This window comes from Etheostoma cragini, chromosome 5 (genome assembly GCF_013103735.1).
Source record: "Etheostoma cragini isolate CJK2018 chromosome 5, CSU_Ecrag_1.0, whole genome shotgun sequence".
In the NCBI taxonomy this organism is placed as follows: domain Eukaryota; kingdom Metazoa; phylum Chordata; class Actinopteri; order Perciformes; family Percidae; genus Etheostoma; species Etheostoma cragini.
In genome coordinates this window covers 13,226,311-13,244,430 of record NC_048411.1, presented here as the reverse complement: position 1 = coordinate 13,244,430, position 18,120 = coordinate 13,226,311, and the positions used below count along the sequence as shown (strand labels likewise).

At 40.4% G+C, this 18,120-nt stretch overlaps 1 protein-coding gene across 1 annotated transcript; it reads left to right on the top strand.

The window, feature by feature from the left end:
• The first annotated feature begins 5,966 nt into the window (after positions 1-5,966).
• Positions 5,967-17,492, top strand: si:dkey-98f17.5 (uncharacterized protein LOC569123 homolog). The gene is made up of 12 exons (XM_034872788.1): positions 5,967-6,216; positions 7,470-7,581; positions 9,067-9,160; positions 9,948-10,002; positions 13,065-13,205; positions 13,298-13,458; positions 13,572-13,670; positions 14,297-14,442; positions 14,898-15,069; positions 15,201-15,313; positions 15,670-15,757; positions 16,860-17,492. Exons 1-12 carry the CDS (start codon positions 5,982-5,984, stop codon positions 16,911-16,913), a joined length of 1,470 nt encoding a protein of 489 aa, XP_034728679.1. The 5' UTR covers positions 5,967-5,981; the 3' UTR covers positions 16,914-17,492.
• The last annotated feature ends 628 nt before the right edge of the window (positions 17,493-18,120 follow it).

Below are 18,120 nucleotides of genomic sequence, written 5' to 3'. Positions count from 1 at the left end.
CACAAAACAAAAACACAACAGGCACATTCAGCAGGTGAAATTAAAATGAATGATCCCTGACCTAAAATAGTAAAGAGAGTGTACGCATATTTACCAGACATGTAGTCGCGATATGCAAGCTTACATATGAAAAACATGTCACTTTTATGTAATTTATTAATAACTAACTACTGACTAATCTCTTAGGTTTGTAACATGAGTAGGCTACAATAGTGTTAACACTGTGCACCGGTACTGCGCAATAAGTACAGTGACAGACAGTAGGGTTATTACCATTGTGGGAGCATTGATGATAGATACATTATATCCATACTGAAAGGTTCCCCCTATGCCCGCAGCACACGCAGCCAGCAGAAGTGATTTGTTCGGAAACTGCAATAACAAAGAGACACAAAACAAACATTGACATACAGTTCATAATCAAAGATAGAAAGCTGCATCCTACCATGTCTGCAGATGATAAACTAAAACTTATTTTACCTTGGGCTGCTTTTTATCTCCTATCTATCTATCTCTCTTTCTTCAACAAGCAACGGCTGATATTCATCGGCAAATTCTTTTGGCTTTTTGTCGCTGATTTTGTTTACTCCAGTATTGTTTGTCAACGAGTAGGTTTATCTTCATCATGGAATAGTTTATCTTGAGGGTGATGCAAAGGATCTGTTGTCATGAAATGTCATTAAAGAATTGCCTCCATTATTTAGTTTATATCCAGATTTCATGCATTCTAAAGCTGCATCATAGACTGCAATTTCTCCAAAAGAAGTAGCCTACATTCACCAAGAGCAGAGAAGCTGTTGCAAAAAATAGACAGTGTCCCAAATAACAAATTAAATAAAATGAAAAGTTCTTAATGCAGGTTAATTCAGTGTAGACAACCTCATCAGAGCTTTACAAACAGCAGAGGATTCAGGAGATGAGGACAATGAATGCTGAGAGATAACTACACAGTTCCATCATATCTAGCTGTATTATAATTAAAAAATCATATTTTTACCATACATCTACATTTAACAAAAGTGTAATAAAAGGCCTATCCTGGAAACCAGACAAATCTGCCATATTTCATTTGCTGTGGCAGATCTTTTTGGCCCCTTACATATGAAGAAAATATTCAGATTTCCAGCCGTCCAGAGCCTGTAGAAGCCAATCTACACTGTTTCTCTTACATGGGTGGGTTGAAAATGGTGACTGACAGAGGAGCATTGTGCCTAATTGTAGTTAGCGAGCATACAGTAACTCAGATTATTGCCAACTGCAACGCACCAGTCAGTAAGAAGTGGTACCACAGAAATTTAATTTGAGCATTATTCCATTTGCATAACAATAAATAAATAACAATGAACCCCAACACCTGTCAGGCAAACCCTCCCACTACAACACATAGCTTACATTTCAATTGAAGTAATACAAGTATGACTTTTGATGTCTGAATGGCAAACTTACAAAAGTTCAAAACAAAAAAACACATTTCCTTTGCAGCCTTCTCAGGTATTATTAAATGGTTTGATTTTCAATTTGAACTAACCTCTCTCTTTGATTGCGTAGAGTCCTCAGTGATGTTCATTTTGGAAGTTGTCGTAAAATAATGTGTGAATGGACCATTTATAATGGATGTTCCACTTCAGCCGAAGCACTTGCATAATGGTAGCCTATTGTAAGGTGCCGCATATAATCGGCTGCAGAAGGGTAGACTCATTAACTCCTTGAAGACTGCTGACCCAAATAAAAATATGTGAATATTTTTTCTTCAGGTATAACCCATTTCTACATGTTCATTCATTTATGTGCCAGAAGAGATTATGATCAGCAGAGCAGTAGACTACTAGAGTGTTATGATGTGAAAGGAGGACCAAAAAGCAGAGTTGAGGGGAAGGCTTCAAAAGGCTTTATTTGAACAAAAAACGAAGTCCACAAAAAATACAGGATAAAACAAAAAGCACAAAAAGTCAAAAAATCCCAAATAATCCCAAAATGGTTGAGAGGGGGGGGGGGGGGGGGGGGGGGGGGGGGGGGAGGAGAGAAAAGCAAAACCAGAGAACAAAGGCAGGGAAAAACTCCCAGGAAAGCTCCAGACAGGACGCAGAACAGCACAACAATCACGAGGACAGGACAAAAAGATCTGACAAGAGACGAGGGAAGCACAGACATTAAATGCACAAGGTAATGAGGTAACGAGAGGGAAGTGACAAGAGGGCAGGGAAGCATGTGGAAAACATCAGGCAATCACAAGAGCGGGAAGACACAGGAAGTAAAATTAAAGACAGGATGGGACAAAAAAAAAAAACAGACTTCAAAATAATGCAAGAAACAGAACATACAGACACTCAGGGGAACACAAGACAACACAAGACCAGGGAGAAAACAAGACACAAACACAAGACAGGATAACAAAAACCAACAAGGAGGAAAAGTACCCAAAGCAAAACCCCAAACCACAACAGTGCAGTGCAGCAGGGACCGGGAACGAAAGGGCGCACAAGCGGGCGCACAAGAGAGCGCGCAAGAAGACGCATGAGAGGGGGAACGGAATAGCGCACAAGAGGAGGAACGAGAGGGGGAGCCAGAAACCGAGGACACGCAGGACTGGACAGAGTTGGACACAGACAGGATGGGCTCCAGCGGAACGGACTTTGAAACAGACGAGACAAACTTAGACACAGATGGGACTGATTCAGACGGGACAGGTTTACACACAGACGGGACGGACACTGGGGTAGGGAGGAAGACAGGGACTAACACAAACACAAGGACAGAGACAAACACAGGGACAGAGACGGAAGCAGGAACTGAAATAGAACCGGAAACACTGCGACCAGGGGAAAAACACCTAGGGGACCCTGAGGAACTGGGGTCCAGGAACCCCAAGGATACAGGGCCAGAGAGACACTGGGAATCAGAGCCCGGGGGAACTAGGTAACTGGGACCAGGGGGGACCTCTGGAACAAGGGGGACCCCGAGGGGATCCAGGACTAGAGGAAACAGGGTCTAGGGGAACTGGTTCAAGGGGAATCCCCCAAACTGGGGCCAGGGAAACTCCAAAGGGGATCCCAGAGACCAGTATCGGAGGGACTTTGGAACCAGTGCCAAGGTGGAGTAGGGGGAAAGGTGCCAGTTGGGGGTCTGGGACGCCAACGTCAGCCAAGGGTTAGAGTTGCCGAATGCCAGCCGGGGGTCAGGAAAAGTAGGAGTTGGCGTGGGCTCAAAGGAACTGCCTGCCCGTCTAGGGTCAGAGGAACTGCACATCGGCTCAGAGTCAGGGGAGCCGCGTGCCAGCCCAGGGTCAGAGGAGCCGCGCACCGGCTCAGAGTCAGGGGAGCCGCGTGACGTTCTGGGGTCCAAGGAGTTGCACACCAGCGAAGGCTCTGGGAGTGAGGTCAACAAAGGCTCTGGGAGCAACGTCAACAAAGGCTCTGGGAGTGAGGTCAACAAAGGCTCTGGGAGTGAGGTCAACAAAGGCTCTGGGAGCAAGGTCAACAAAAAATGGGAGCGAGGCCAACGAAGGCTGTCGGAGCGAGGTCAACGAAGGCTCTGGGAGCGAGGTCAACAAAGGCTCTGGCAGCGAGGCCAACGAAGGCTCTGGGAGCGAGGCAAACGAAGGCTCGGGGAGGCTGCACGTCTGCTGAGAGTTGGGGAGGCTTCACGTCTGCTGAGACTTGGGGAGGCTGCACTTCTGCTGAGATTCGGGGAGGCTGCACGTCAGCTGAGACTCGGGAAGACTGATCCGCGCCGGCTCCCGGAAACTGGTCCGCACCGGCTCTGGAAGAGGACCGTACTCTTTGTCCACTTCCTCCCACCGCACCAGCAAGAGGTGCCACGTCATGGTGGGGTCTACCTCATGCATTTCACAGAAGACATACTCCGCTGGGTCTACATCTGGTCAGATCCTTCTGTTATGATACGGAATGAGGACCCAAAAGAAGAGTTGAGGAGAAGGCTTCAAAGGCTTTATTTGAACAAAAACCGTAGTCCACAAAAAATACAGGATAAAACAAAAAGCACAAAAAGTCCAAAAATCCCATATAATCCCAAAATGGTCCAAGGGCGAAAATCAAAGCAAAACCCACGGAACGATTGCAAGGAAAAACTCACGGGAAAGCTCCAGACAGGCCGCAGAACGATCACAAGGACAGGACAACAAAAAAACAACAAGGAGGAAAAGAACCCAAAGCAAAACCCAAAACCACAACACTAGAGTACACTAAGATTGAGACACTAGTTTGGAAATAGTATTTTCAGTAGCATAATATATTTAGTTTAAAACATTGTATGTGTGGACATATAAGTAGGCCTGTTCAGGTGTTTTCAAGCTATAAAGTGTTCTGGTCACTGATAGGTCAGGACAGATGACAAACTACTTTGAAATGAAGCTGCAGACCTGGCTGGCAAACAAGCTGGAGGCTACCAAAATCAGATGGTCGTCAGAAGGACGCCCATTTCTTCACACAAGTCACTAAAAAATGTGAGAATAAATCAAATTGGATTTCTCTAAAAAAGTTGCATTTTTCTGTTTAGGGGCTTCCATAACATATCAAAGAGTTACAAAACTTTAGGTATATAATAAAACAACTTATTTTAACACAGGGGAACACAAACCAGACTTGATAATAAATAAATTGACTTTAACCTACCCTACTAAAACAATGTCTCAAAAAACAAATGTAGCTGAGTCTCTCTGTGTGCACAATTACATTCAGGTACGCTGCCATTATTCACAGCAACAGGTAGTTTTAATCTTTTCCAAAGAGAATATAATTTATTATTCAGCCTGTGGTGTAGGTGAGGCTGAAAACAAAGTGTTTTATGTGTGATTGGCTGTGTTTTTTAGTTAAATGTTCTTCATCTCTGCATGTCTTCTTGATTATAAAAGACCTTTGATAAGTTTTAGAAAGGGAGCAAAGAGACATGTTTCTGTTGTCAAAGTAATTATTATATGTTTATAATGTTTCACTTCTGCAATGTTATTGTAGTGTCCTTGATACAAGTCCACGTGGGCTGGGCATTTGTACATTCACACCACAAATAAACAACAAAAACTATCCAAAATCATGTGTCAAGAACAATATTAGTTTTGGTGTTGAGTGGACTTTCTTTTAATCTAACTTTACTTACTCCTTCCTGACCAAAATGTTTCTTAATAAAACTTTGATGTCTATGGGGCAGCTGAAATTACAAAAATAAATAATTATGCACACCAAGTTGATATTGATAAGCAAGTAGGAAAATCCTGGTTATCTGTGTGCAATATGTTGTAAAAGCAGTGATGAGAGAAACTAAGTACATTTACTAAAATGCTGTGCTTACGTAGGCTACAGTTCTGATGTAGGCTAATTGTAGCCTACTTTACATTGGGATTTCCATATTTTTGCTACTTTATACTTCTATACTTTTAACACTCTACATTTCAGATGGAAATGTTTGCTCCACTTTTAGCCTACTCCATGATCAAGACAAGTCAAAAAGCCAACAAATGACGTACTCTGCTACAATAGTAGGCCTAGTGCACAAAATACACTCTGCCTACATCACATAATTTACCATTTACCTCACAAGAGCATTTGAAACAGCAGTCAAACGCCATTGTACAATGACATAATAGACTTACTCAATGTCAGTGCCTCCGTCTGTCTCCCACTTAGGCCCACTAGTCCTTCCATGTTTCATGTTTTAAGCTCAGGGGGATTTGAACCGCATCATAATACAACAAATTAAAAAAAATAAACCAGCAAAACAACAATATGGTTCCTTATTAATAGAATGACAAAGTAGGCACAACTGCTGCACTGTCAACAGTTGGGCCCCTGAGGGCCAGGGCCTAGTCATTGGCCTGCTTTGTCTTATTGGTAATCGAGCCAGCAATTGTCGAGACAGCTCAAAGGGTTAGTTCCTTAAAAGGGTTAAGAAGCAGTCATGTTGCCTGTTCTGTGAATCAGTGAATCTACCCCATGGATGTACTTCACGATCTGTCTTGTCTGTCCTCGATGTCTTGTCAGTATTTGACCGCTGGAGGGCGCTTTGTTCGCACAGGACAGCCCTGTGCAACACTCAAACTCTTCCCCGGGTGGTTCAGAAAACAAGAGAGGCGGCTGGTGGCTGTGTTCATAATGTCGGGCAGAAAGCCCAGGTCTGTGGCAAACCCTCTGGAGACCGCGATCACCACACCGAGCGAGAGGATACTGAAAGAATGCCACAGTTTATATGTCGACAGCGAAAACGGTAAATAATCAAGAACGTGGATTAATATGAATCAACGTTTTAACGAAGTTAGGACCGTATGCAGATCCAAGCACCTGTGATGTTATGTAACTTTATTGAGTGGGGCTTACATTTGAAGACTAAACGCTGCTCGGTCGGTGTATAGTAGGTGTGGGTGTGCAGCAGCTGTCTGTCAGTGTCAACCATGACAAGAAGACTGGCTCCTCTGCAGCTCCGGAGGGCAGCGTCTATTTAATGGCTACATTAAATGTCTACTGTCAATAAACGGTTAGGTTTCATCTTGTACAATTTAAACAGGAGGTAAGTGGGCTTAATCAAAGCCCCCTGTTATATACTGTATAAGCTGTTCAGCCCAGAGCCTGGTGCGCTTGGTTTTAATGGTCCACTTCTGGTAAATGTTTGGTGAACTTTGTTGTCCTCAGCAATGATCCTACATTGAGTAACAGTTAGTTCACCATGTCGTCCTCAGACTTGGTCTTACAGCGCGTCAATGAGGTATCCCACTACAGCATATGTCCTGTCCATAGGTCCTGTCTGAGTTATTTATACCCAATAGTTAACTCTGGTATAACACAGGAGGCAGAAACAGGAACTGGCCTCTCTGATGAGAAGTATGCAACAATGAATTGTCCTATTTGAGGCTGGAACCAGAGAATGTCTGACATTCTTTCACATTTTTAGCGTAAAAAATGATGAAAAAAAATGTATCATTAAAAATGTTTGTCCAGGAACCAGAGACTGTTCTGGAACCAGAGAATAGCTGATAGTTTCTCACATTTTTAGCTTAAAGAATGATTTAAAGAAATGCATCATTAAAATAGTCTGTCTTTCAACTAATCAATTAGTCATTTTAGCTCTGAATGGTTTGTAGGAAACACTCATTTTATGACCATGTAAGTACTTGTGTTCAGTAATAGAAATTATATTTCTCATATAAAGCTATATATTACATTTTATGCTTACCTGTAGACAAATCTAACATTTTTTACACATAACATGCCCTGTCCTGTCTAGAACATTTTCAAGCAATTCGCTGGAATTTGTATTCCTTGTAAACATCTTTCTTTCAAGGAAATCTCTTTGGAAATTATTTGAAATTTCTTTAATAAAGTTTTACCACAAGGTTATGGCTGAAAGCAATGCTCGCACACTCACACATACACACACATTGCATTGTGATGATGCCACTGTATTCCCTGCTTACTGTGTGTGTGTTTGTATGTTTGTGTGTTTGTTTGTTTGTTTGTTTCCAGGCCTGGTGAAAATTGCCAGCAGCCTGGGAGTCCGTCTCCTGCCTCCCAGAAAGAAGATCATTGTGATGATAATGGGGAACCACTCTGCAGGGAAAAGCTCCTTCATTAACTGGTAACACATGTTATTATTTTATATTAGTTTGGTAACGAGTGACACAGAAATATCATCTTCTCACACGACTTAGTGGTTTGGATGCTGTTAGGCAGTTTAGACATAGTACAGATGGATTTGTTAGATTTACAACGTTGAAAGGTGAACATAATCTAGTCTAGTTCGTTTGCCAGTAAAATGATTTGACAACAAAAGCTACATGCAGAATTAGGCTACAGAAAACAAAAAGTGGAGAGAATCGTTAAAAGTTTTACCATTTTGAGCTAATCTGATTGAACATGGGAATTAAGAAGGTGGCAATATGGAGGAAAATTCTCCATCACATAATTTAATGTCTCTACATATTGTGATATTGATATGGAACAATAGTCTAATACAACCTTAGACATTTTGTGATAGGGACCACTACCCTGTTATTAACGCCACATTAGCAAAATATCTATGGTCTTATGCAGTATTTAGAGGTGCTCTATTATCTTTGTAATTTAATCTTCTGATTTTTTTCTCATTTAATAATTTTGTCTACAAATTGTGAGAGAATATTCGAAAAATGTCTATCACAATTCCTTTGAGCTCAAGGGGACATCTGCAAATAGCTTTTTTAGTTGGATAAACTATATAAAATCTAAAGTTATTATTATTATTATATATATATATATATATATATACTAAGTTGTTAGTATATATATATATATATATATATAGTTGTTTGTTTTTCTACATAAGTTACTTATGTAGAAAAACAAATTAAACAAATAATCACTTAGCAGATTGTTGCCAATTAGATTTACCATCTAAATGATTAATTGACTAATTGTTTTGGCTATATTTTTGATAAAATATAGTTATGTTGCACAGCCTTACTGTAGGGTCTGTTTGAGGGGTATATATATATTTGAGCTATATTTGAAATGTCTCCTCAGCTAATTCAGGAATGTGTTTTGAAATGTCTCCATAAGGAGCACAGCTGTCAATCATGCTAATAGTTGCTAACCACACATATTTAACATATTTATATTTCATAGTGTGGGGGTGGGGTGAGGTGAGGTGATGTGCTGTCTTTAAGGCTGAGAGTCAACAGAAATGGAACTATTAGACAAATTAGTACTCATTGATAGACCATTTTTTTTAGTTCCAGGGCAGCTGTTAAATTGGTTGAGACAGTATTTTTTTGTGAAGTTAGGGAAATAATTGGGACTCTTCCTAACAGGAAGTACTACTTTTCATTTTTTATGATTAACATCCTAAATATTTGCATGTCACTTTGAGTACTGAAGAGCAATGATGGGCATTTCTCACTATTTTCTGACATTTAATACTAAACTATTAATTAATGATTAGTTGTGAAATTATAATTGTTTCAGTAGTTATAGCCCTGTCAACGTAGGAATAAGACATTGCTGCTTTAGATCTTGTGCACTTCTAAATGCAACATCAAAGATAAAATAGTTTTTGATTTTGTTTTAACTCTTGCTGTCATTTAAGGTATGCTGAGGAGCACATACAGAAAACAGGCGTCGCCATTGAAACGCAGGGGTTTACATTCATCACAAGTGGTCGCAAAAGAGAATCACTGACGGTAAGAACGGCGTGAAGACGGGCAACATTACCAGCCCTCATACAGAAGAACTTATTGTGCAAAAGATCTAATGAAAAGCCCAAGCTAGTTAAAATTACCAGCTAATGCTTGAAAAGAGAGCCATGTAAATACAACCAGCTTTGTGCTGTATGCTTCATTTTAATGCTTTGTTTGTTAACAGTATGTCATATTTAGATGGTACTTCTCAGTTTTGTGGATGAGTGATTTTTATGAATTTCTAAATTCAGTAATGGGAACTGAAGCTGCAGCCCGTCATATAGGTTGATGAGGCGATGCGTTCGATGTCAGCTTGCACGCGGAGGCACTCCCTCAGTCAGTGGGGATTTCTAATTCTGTATGCTGCTCCAATGAGGGGCTTTGTTGATTGGACACACACACACACACACACACACACACACACACACACACACACACACACACACACACACACACAGAGGATGCCTTTTTGCAGCATATTAACAGGCTTTGGAGACACCTGTCTCTCTATCTTCTCTTTTCTTTAGCCTCTCTGTTCATATCCTGCTGTGGTGAAGGTGATGAAGATCAATAGTGTTTTGGCAGTGCAGGACTGCAGAGTGGAAGGATTATCTCCTTTTATACAGGAAAAGCCTAAAGTGAGCACGCTGAGTTGCAGCCGTGGAAGACTGAGTGGGAAATACCCAGAAGAGAGAGGACTCTGTTGTAGTGGGGCGAGAGCTCAGACGGACTGCGGATCAATATTTGTCTAATCAGGTTATTTCTCACATTGTCTTTTTAACTCTCACAGGGGAATGCAACGCTACATCTCTACCCTCACTTTCGACCACTCCTTGAGTTCAAAGGTAAGCCTTTTCTTCTTATACTAGCATCTGTAACTAATAATGGGTTTCTGAAAGGTACACTGTTAAAATGATTTGCCATGGTTCTTCTGATAATGTAGTAACTGAACTCCAATTTCATGTTTCTAAATTAACCAGAATGTAAACATTTTGCTCTGTTGCTAATAAAATGCATCAGATAGCAAACATTTCTAAATGTCTCACACTATAGAACAGTTAAGTACATGTTTAATGTATGAGGATAATCACTTAAATCTAGTGGGGTTGCATCTCCCTGCTTTTGATACTGAAACAAGCATAAAGGTTACCCTCCTTTTGTGCGATGCCAAGATGACTGTAGTCTTAGCACACAACACATGCTCATTAACTTGTCCGTAATGCTGTGAACATTTTAATAAATGTCATCCCTTTTGCAGTGTGTGCAATGGAGAAAAAACATATGACTGTGTGTTTTTTATTGATTTTTTTCCTCTGCTGGCATCATGATGGAAAACATCAAAGTGAGGATTGTTAAAATTAGCTAGAACAGCAGGAAGAAGCAGCACAAGGAATTGTGAGCAGGAGATAAATGTAATCATAAGCTGCAGCCAGAGATTGGTTCCTTTGAGGTTTAGGATAGTGCTCTGCTGTGTGGCCAATTAATATTCCTACCAGAAACTATAGAAGTTAACCTAAGCGTATGTTACAGACTCAGCTCAAGTTCAGAACTTATGAGTTTTGCTATTTTAGATACAGCAATTTAAATACACACTTCATCTATAGCATTTACTGAAATTCTGTCTGTTAAGTCCTGTGTGTTGCTCATGAAATGTAACCATGAGTTGTTGTTTATATGTTTCTGGCTATCACATTAGTCTTTTGTAGTTTGAGTTTAGGTGCCTCACCTCAACGCAGAGTCATCTTATTGACGTATTAAGTTTTTCTGATTCAGACCACACTCATGTCCTTGCATATGTTTTTGTGATATGGGAGTTGAGATTACTCTCACACTGAAGAAAAAGATGTAGTTAGCGGCATATTGTTGTAAGGTAATTGGTCTTGTCTGTGTTCGACAGCAGTGTATTGAAGCCTCTGGATGTTGAGGTGCTTTTGCAGAAGGTCTGGGTGTGCCTTCTCTGCGGGGAGGGGGGGGGGGGTAATCTATGTGTGTGCGTTCGACAGTGAATGTGTAGTGTAGAGAGGGTGCGGACCAGAGCGCTCACGGTATGGCTTGTGAGTCACACGCCCCTTCGACAGCAGTGCAGTGGAGTCAGGAGGAGCTGCTGAGAAATGTCACAGCCATTAGAGACGGCACAGCCCAGCAGCAGCAGCAGCTCCATTCTGCAGGCCCCGAGCAACACCAACCATCTGCTGCTGGAATACAAGCAGGCTTTTGATTTGAACTTCAATGCAGCCTCTGGAAATCCACTATAACAGGCGTTTGTTTACCTGTCACAACGACTGAGGATGACTCATCAGAAAAGCACCATATATCCTTATGTGGGAGTAACGGCTGATTATACAGTTTGGGAAATGCCTGGAGATACTTCTTAATATTGTTTTAGACTTAGATAAAGGATGTGTAAATTTGTCTTTTATCTTATCAACCTGTTGTCAGGAGTTTAGACTACATGCTGCATGGGAATCCACAAATGAATATGTTGTTAGACAACAAAGATTTTTGGCCATGTTGTTTGCTTATTTCCTTTAGATATATTTGCACTGCGTCTGCTTTAACCTGTTAAGTCAAACAAGATCTTTTTTAGTCTTGGTTGATGCAGCATTTTTGCAGCCTTTGCCCTTTTCATCATGCACAGGATCTCCAGTGTAGCCTTCTCAGTTACAGTCACGGAACTTAACACCCATCGACGAGTATTGCGCTCGTTCGTTTTTTGGAGGACTTTCTTCAACTACAGTGGATCAATATGTCGGTATCAAGGCTATTTAATTTACTTTTTTCTTAATTGACTTTTTAGTAATGCGAAGATGCATGTGTAAGGAAAGTATAGACCAGTAGCCTTATATAGATGACATGAAGCTACTTGATAATATCTGTTTGTATAAGATCTTTTTCTTACAAGAGCAACAGTCATCCTGTCAGCTTGGGCGTGACAATAATGGCTCACTATTGCGAGACTGTAGCAATACACTTCTAAGACGTGTGATAGGAGGCACATGTATTGATACTGTGTCCATGCTGATGTAAGAGAAACATAAGGGAATGCTAATGTGCCTCAGCTCCAGCGCAGCGGCCCTGCTCGCTGCAGCACAAGGATGGGATTTGTACTGGCTGCTAACACCTGCCTCTTCCTATGAAACAGCCTCAGTGTCACCCCAGGCCTGTGTGTGTGTGTGTGTGTGCGTGTAGAGGGAGGATGGGGTGGTGCGAGTTGGTGAGTGGGGTTGTTTTGTCAATAGTCTCCAAAAAGTGATCCTGTTCTGGTACTTAGAGTTGGGGGTTGAGGGGGACTCATGTGTGGTGGTTGTGGGATTGAAGTATTGAAGCCTCACAGCGCGTTGCCTCACAGTCGTTCTTCACTGGCTAGCTTTATGTCCCACGCCCCACGCTAAAGCTGCCAGTTGAAGAGCTGTTGTGTGTAACCATGACGACAGACCGCTCCGCAGAGGGGACGGTGAGGAAAAACTGATACCTAACAAATGTTATCATGTGTAAAACAAAAAGAGAAGAAGACATTTTTATCAGTGAGGGTGAGGCCGTTGATTTAATTTAACCAGAATGTATTGATGTTTTTGGTCAGATGGGTTAATGCATATGCGTGCAGACAACATACATCTTCGTCCAGGTCATCCTGAACATTTTTGCAATTTAATCACAAATGCACATTTCTTTCAAATGTAAACCTGCAAACACAAAAAGTTAACTGCGTTCTTGATCTTTAATGTCACCGGCCTCCCTCCGGTTCCCAAGTATTGACCGCAATGCGGCTTCCACTAGCACATAATAATATACTCATTATAACAGCTTCCTGCAGGGGACTCCAATCTTTTTTATTTATTGTCTTCGTTACTATTAATTTATCCTGAAAGACGCACCTGTACACACACACAGTGTTTGTATTTTCCAGGTGTTATGGATTATCTATCTGCTGAGATATCTACCTCCAAGCAGAAGAAGTTCAGTCTGGTGACATTTGTGGACACTCCGGGTTTGGTGGACGGGGACATGGTCTACCCTTTTGACGTCAACAGCGCCATCACCTGGTTGGGTATGTCTTTGCAGCTTAAAGTGGTACTGTCAACTCCAAAGCTATTGTGTTTCTTTCTAATAGAAGTTTTGTTTTGGTTTTTTTTTGTGCAGGAGAACAGGCCGACTTGGTATTTGTGTTCTTCGACCCAATGGGCCAGGCGCTCTGCAAACGCACACTCAACATCGTGGAGAAGCTGAGTGAGAAATGCGGAGACAAACTGTTTTTCTACCTCAGCAAGGCAGATGAAGCTGGCAAGGAAACAGACAGACAGGTAAGTTCACTTACTACATGTTTTTTTTTTTTTTTTCAATTACAATATATTTGTAACCAAGAAAAAGTCAAGTTAATCCTAAAAATATCACTTATATTTGTTTTTTGCTGCAGAGGGTGTTGATGCAGATAGTCCAGGAGCTGTGTCGCCGTCCCGGTCTCAACAAATGTGGTTTTGAGATGCCTACAATCTACATCCCCAACCCACAGAGGGTAAGGCTGTTTGCTTGCTGTACGTTACCTTGATGGCACATTGGTACATTATTCACCCTATATCCTAAAACACTATATCATGCAGTCCCGTCAACAGATTGGAGCTGCTTCTGGTGTTTTCCTTTAACATATCAAGGCTGATCTTGGGTCCAGATTTAAAGCTCTCTGCTATCCTTGGGGGTTTAACAGCTATTGATTATCCTTAAATGTAAATTCTCAACTCCAGGTTTTCCGCTCTTGATGGCTGAAACAGGATGATTCATTTTGCAAATGACTGAGAGAGTTATCCATGAAGGGGGGGGGGGGCAAGGGTTGTAAACCATAGCCTTTGATAAGCCACCTTTGACAAAGGCAGCCCCAGTCCTGAGTTATTGCTGCACCACCTTGTGATCCACAACCACAGAGCTGTACTCCACATGGTAGATTTGTGGACACCTCCCAACCTCCAATTTATTTTCGCTGAGTAAGCGTAGCTTCACTTCCTGCTAAGTGCACATCAAACGTCAGTCAAAATGCCCTCAGGGTTTGTTGCCCAGACCTTCACTCTTTGAAATGCACAGCTGTACTGTACATGTGTGTACGATTATTCCAAAATGCACGCGCTTATGAGCCTTTGTCTTGTCTAGCCGAGCCGCTGTGTGAACCAGATCGATGGGGTGTGTCAGACCATCGAGAAGACCATCAACCAGGCCGTTCAGAAGACTTTGGATCAGCTGGAGAAAGACTGTCACCTTATTTGCTCCACCATCAGTAGCAGACTAGAGCAGGACAGGTTTGACCTCTCAACCTACAGCATAGCATGTCAAGTCAAGTCAAGTCAAGTCGACTTTATTGTCAATTTTGCAATATGTGCCAGACATACAGAGCAACTAAAAAAACATTTCTCTCCAACCCATGGTGCAATAAGGACACATACAACAAGTATACTTTAAAAAAATATGAAATATATACAAATAAAAATAAATTAAGATAAGTAACTTAAATACTTAATTTAAAAAAAAGTAATATGTACAATACAATAATACATTCTAAATAGTGCAAATGTAAGACAAACCAAACATTATATAAAGATGAAGCCTGTGTTACTATGTTTGAATTATTGCTAAGTCTTATTTACCCACTTATTAAACCACATCAGGTGTATACGGAGGAGATAAGAGTCACCTGATGTTATTATCTGCTGTAGAAAATGTGATATTGAAACCAGATTTCTCCATGTGTGTGCAGGGCTGATGTGACTCACAACAAAAGCGTCCGTCTTCACTCGTTCTTGTGTGGCGCTCTGGGTATTTTCCTTCCCGCCCTCTTCATCCTCAGTTTCATTTTGAACACCTTCTCTAAAGAGCAGCTGGAAGAACTGTTGGGTGAAGGACCGGCTCAGACCCTCTCCATCTTTACAGTAAGTCCTGAGGTGATATTTGTAGAAATAACAAATAGTATTGCAATAAAATATAATCCCATTCCATATTTTGTAAAAAGAATTTGAAGTGTACTTGGTTCTCTGAGTGCCTTTCAACGTTTGTCTCGCAGGGAATAGTGATTTTTTTATGGGACTGGATACCAGAAGACGGACAAGTAGTGTTTATCATCTTTTTTGGAGCTTTTTGCTACCTCCTGCTTTTCCTAGCAAAGTATTTTGCAGGGTAAGTGTGACGAATATGCAATACCAACATACACACACACACAGCTGAAACAAATAATTGAATTATCAATTAGTTGATCAACAGACAATGAAGCCGCAACTATTTTGATAATTCATTATTTAAGTAATTTCTTCCAACAAAAGAGCCAAAAATGAATTTGTTCATAATTTCTCTTTTTTAGAACAAGTGACTATTGAGAATTAAATAACTTGTAAATTGCAGCTCTAAAGACATGAACAAATGCACCACACATTATTGATATGGGAACCAGGGTAATTTGAATGAAACCCTAAACATAAATAATCTTTACTTCAGAAGAACTGAGTGAACAATGTGTGGATTTTTGTAATTCTCAGCCGAGGGAATAAGACTCTTACAAAGAAGGAGAAGAGGACGATGGCAGACTACAGTGATTATATCCAGGATATTGTCAAAACTAAGAAGGTTAGTTTATTCCACTTTGTGCCATTTTGCCATGTCTTGTACAAAAGTTAAAGCTGCAGTAGTCCATATCCTTGATGTTCCACTTCCAGGATTGCTCTGTTTCTGTAGGAAATTCCGCTGGATGCATGTCTTTTCGACGATGGACGATCTTCCCCTAACTTTGTGTTAGAATTTAAACTGGTAGATTTCTGAGGACTATGGTTAACTGCTCCTCAGATCTCTGCAGGGTAAATCCAGACAGTTAGCTAGACAATCCGTTGACTCAGAGTTTTCTCTCGCATGACTAACACAACTTTTGAACGCACACCAGAGAAAGTTCCTTCCCATGGCTGTTTTGCTCCATGCAGAGTTTAGCACCGCCCACTGGGATTGTTTTAAAGAAATGCCAATAAACAAAGGCTTTTCTCATCCCAGACTGTTATGTGGACTAGCCTGACCCTCCTCCTCCGCGAGCATTAATTAGTTGATAACTAATTGTTGTTGCAGCTCTATATCACTTAAAAAGTAATTATAAAGTGTAACGCTGGATTTCAAGTTAAATTTGTGTTGCGATTTTCATTTATTGCTATTCTAGAAGTATGGCGATTCGATAGTATTGAGTACTGCGATTTTCTTTTCCTTAAACAAAAAACAAAGTTGAGTAATAAACATGTAGAAACAATGTATCATGAGATATTTCTAATGCACATCACAATCAGACATTTATTTAATTTATAAAGAAGAACATAACACATATTTTCTGCTTTCGGTCTGTTTTGCTGGAAACGGATATGATGTATTTGCTATTGGCGGTACCATACAAACAAAAAATATTTAAGTGAATCATTGGTTAATAAAAATATTGATTCTAGTGAAAAGAATTGATTTTAATAATCGTTATAAAAATAACTAACTTTACTTGTTAGTAAATTAAAACTACTATGTAGAGTGATCTCTACAGAATGTAAATAGATTGAATGGCTATTGAAAAAAAGCAAACCATATCCAGTCCCAAATTTTCATAAATATCTAAATTTCTATAACTTCAATGCAGGTTTAAATTAACTAACTAAATTTCATTTGTAAAAATTGTGTATCTCACACAGTCCATTTTACTCCACAGGGGAAACTGTATGAATGGTACCTCCAGCAGTGTGCAGCAGAATATGACCTCTGAGCCTGGGTAAGCTGAAGACTGTTAACACACGTATGTTGGCGTATTGCCTCAAGATTTTGTGAAAAGTGGCTCATCTGCCATGGGGCATCATTTAATGTTTATGTTGGAATCTGTGAGAGTTATGATCATCCACCTCATGGTCAGGGTTTTCTCTTCTCAGTCGGGCAGGCGTGACCTCTAAGTGTAGCAGCGATCAGTGCCAGCATTTATCATCTCAAGAGCTTTGATTAAAGCTCAAGTGCCTTTATTAGTCAGTACAGGGGAAGCTGTGATTGTGCTTGATTGATCAAAACAAATGTCATAATGTGAATAGATTTTTCTCAGTTTTATGTAGTAAATATAGATTGATGCCAGATAAAGTGTTTACAAACTTTTTCTTAAATTCTTCATAAGTAACTTGCAGCTGCTTTCTGCCAGCAAAAGGTTTTATATCGTCATATTTTAAAGCCCGTTCTCATATAGTCCAATCCAACAGCACCGATTTTGTACAGTTGTGTTTGACTATCAGCAATACAATAACCAATCGTGAGTGACGACACTTGGGCATTATGTTCGGAGGTTTTATAAATGACTTTCATACTAATAATACTGCAAGCTCTTCTCTGCCTACAAAGCTTCTCTGTCCTGCTATTAGACGTTATTGTTGTTTGATTTGTTCAGCCATCAGATATTTGTATAGACCTATCATTATTATGATAGTATTTTAAACAAACCACAGTCAAGACTTGGGATTTAGAAAAGTGGTGAGCTATGCAGTCTGTCATTGCACTGATGTGTATCTCTGAGTTGAACCTCATGTTGTCTATAGATCTGTTTCACTCAAATCAAGGTTTTATGACTACAACAAAATGTAACACTCCAGTGTTTTTAGATACATTTAATAGTCTTCAAAGTGCTTTTTACCCAAATAATGAGGAAAAACTCAATGGGCTGTTTGCAATATCATTCAGGTCAGGTCAGGTCAGGTGAGGTTACTTTATTGATACCCGTGGGTAGACTGGGTTCCCAGTCTAAGAGGCATTGTCATACAGTATCAATGTGAAAACGGTCAGTTTGTATTGTATCTTTGTGAAACTTGTGTGTGAATTTATCTGTTCTGTGTAATTTTTCCATATTTTTATTGTATGAAACAGAGGCTCAACTGATTAGAATTTTCTTAAGTAATCCAACTCAAAGAATGAAACTTGTCATAAACCTGCAAACTGTG

Bases quoted from the DNA above. Each gene is read 5' to 3' on its own strand.
- si:dkey-98f17.5 (XM_034872788.1), top strand. From the start codon at position 5,982: ATGTCTTGTCAGTATTTGACCGCTGGAGGGCGCTTTGTTCGCACAGGA. The intron at 7,582-9,066 runs GTAACACATGTT...CTGTCATTTAAG, and splicing joins AAAAGCTCCTTCATTAACTG to GTATGCTGAGGAGCACATAC. The intron at 13,459-13,571 runs GTAAGTTCACTT...TTTTTGCTGCAG, and splicing joins GCAAGGAAACAGACAGACAG to AGGGTGTTGATGCAGATAGT.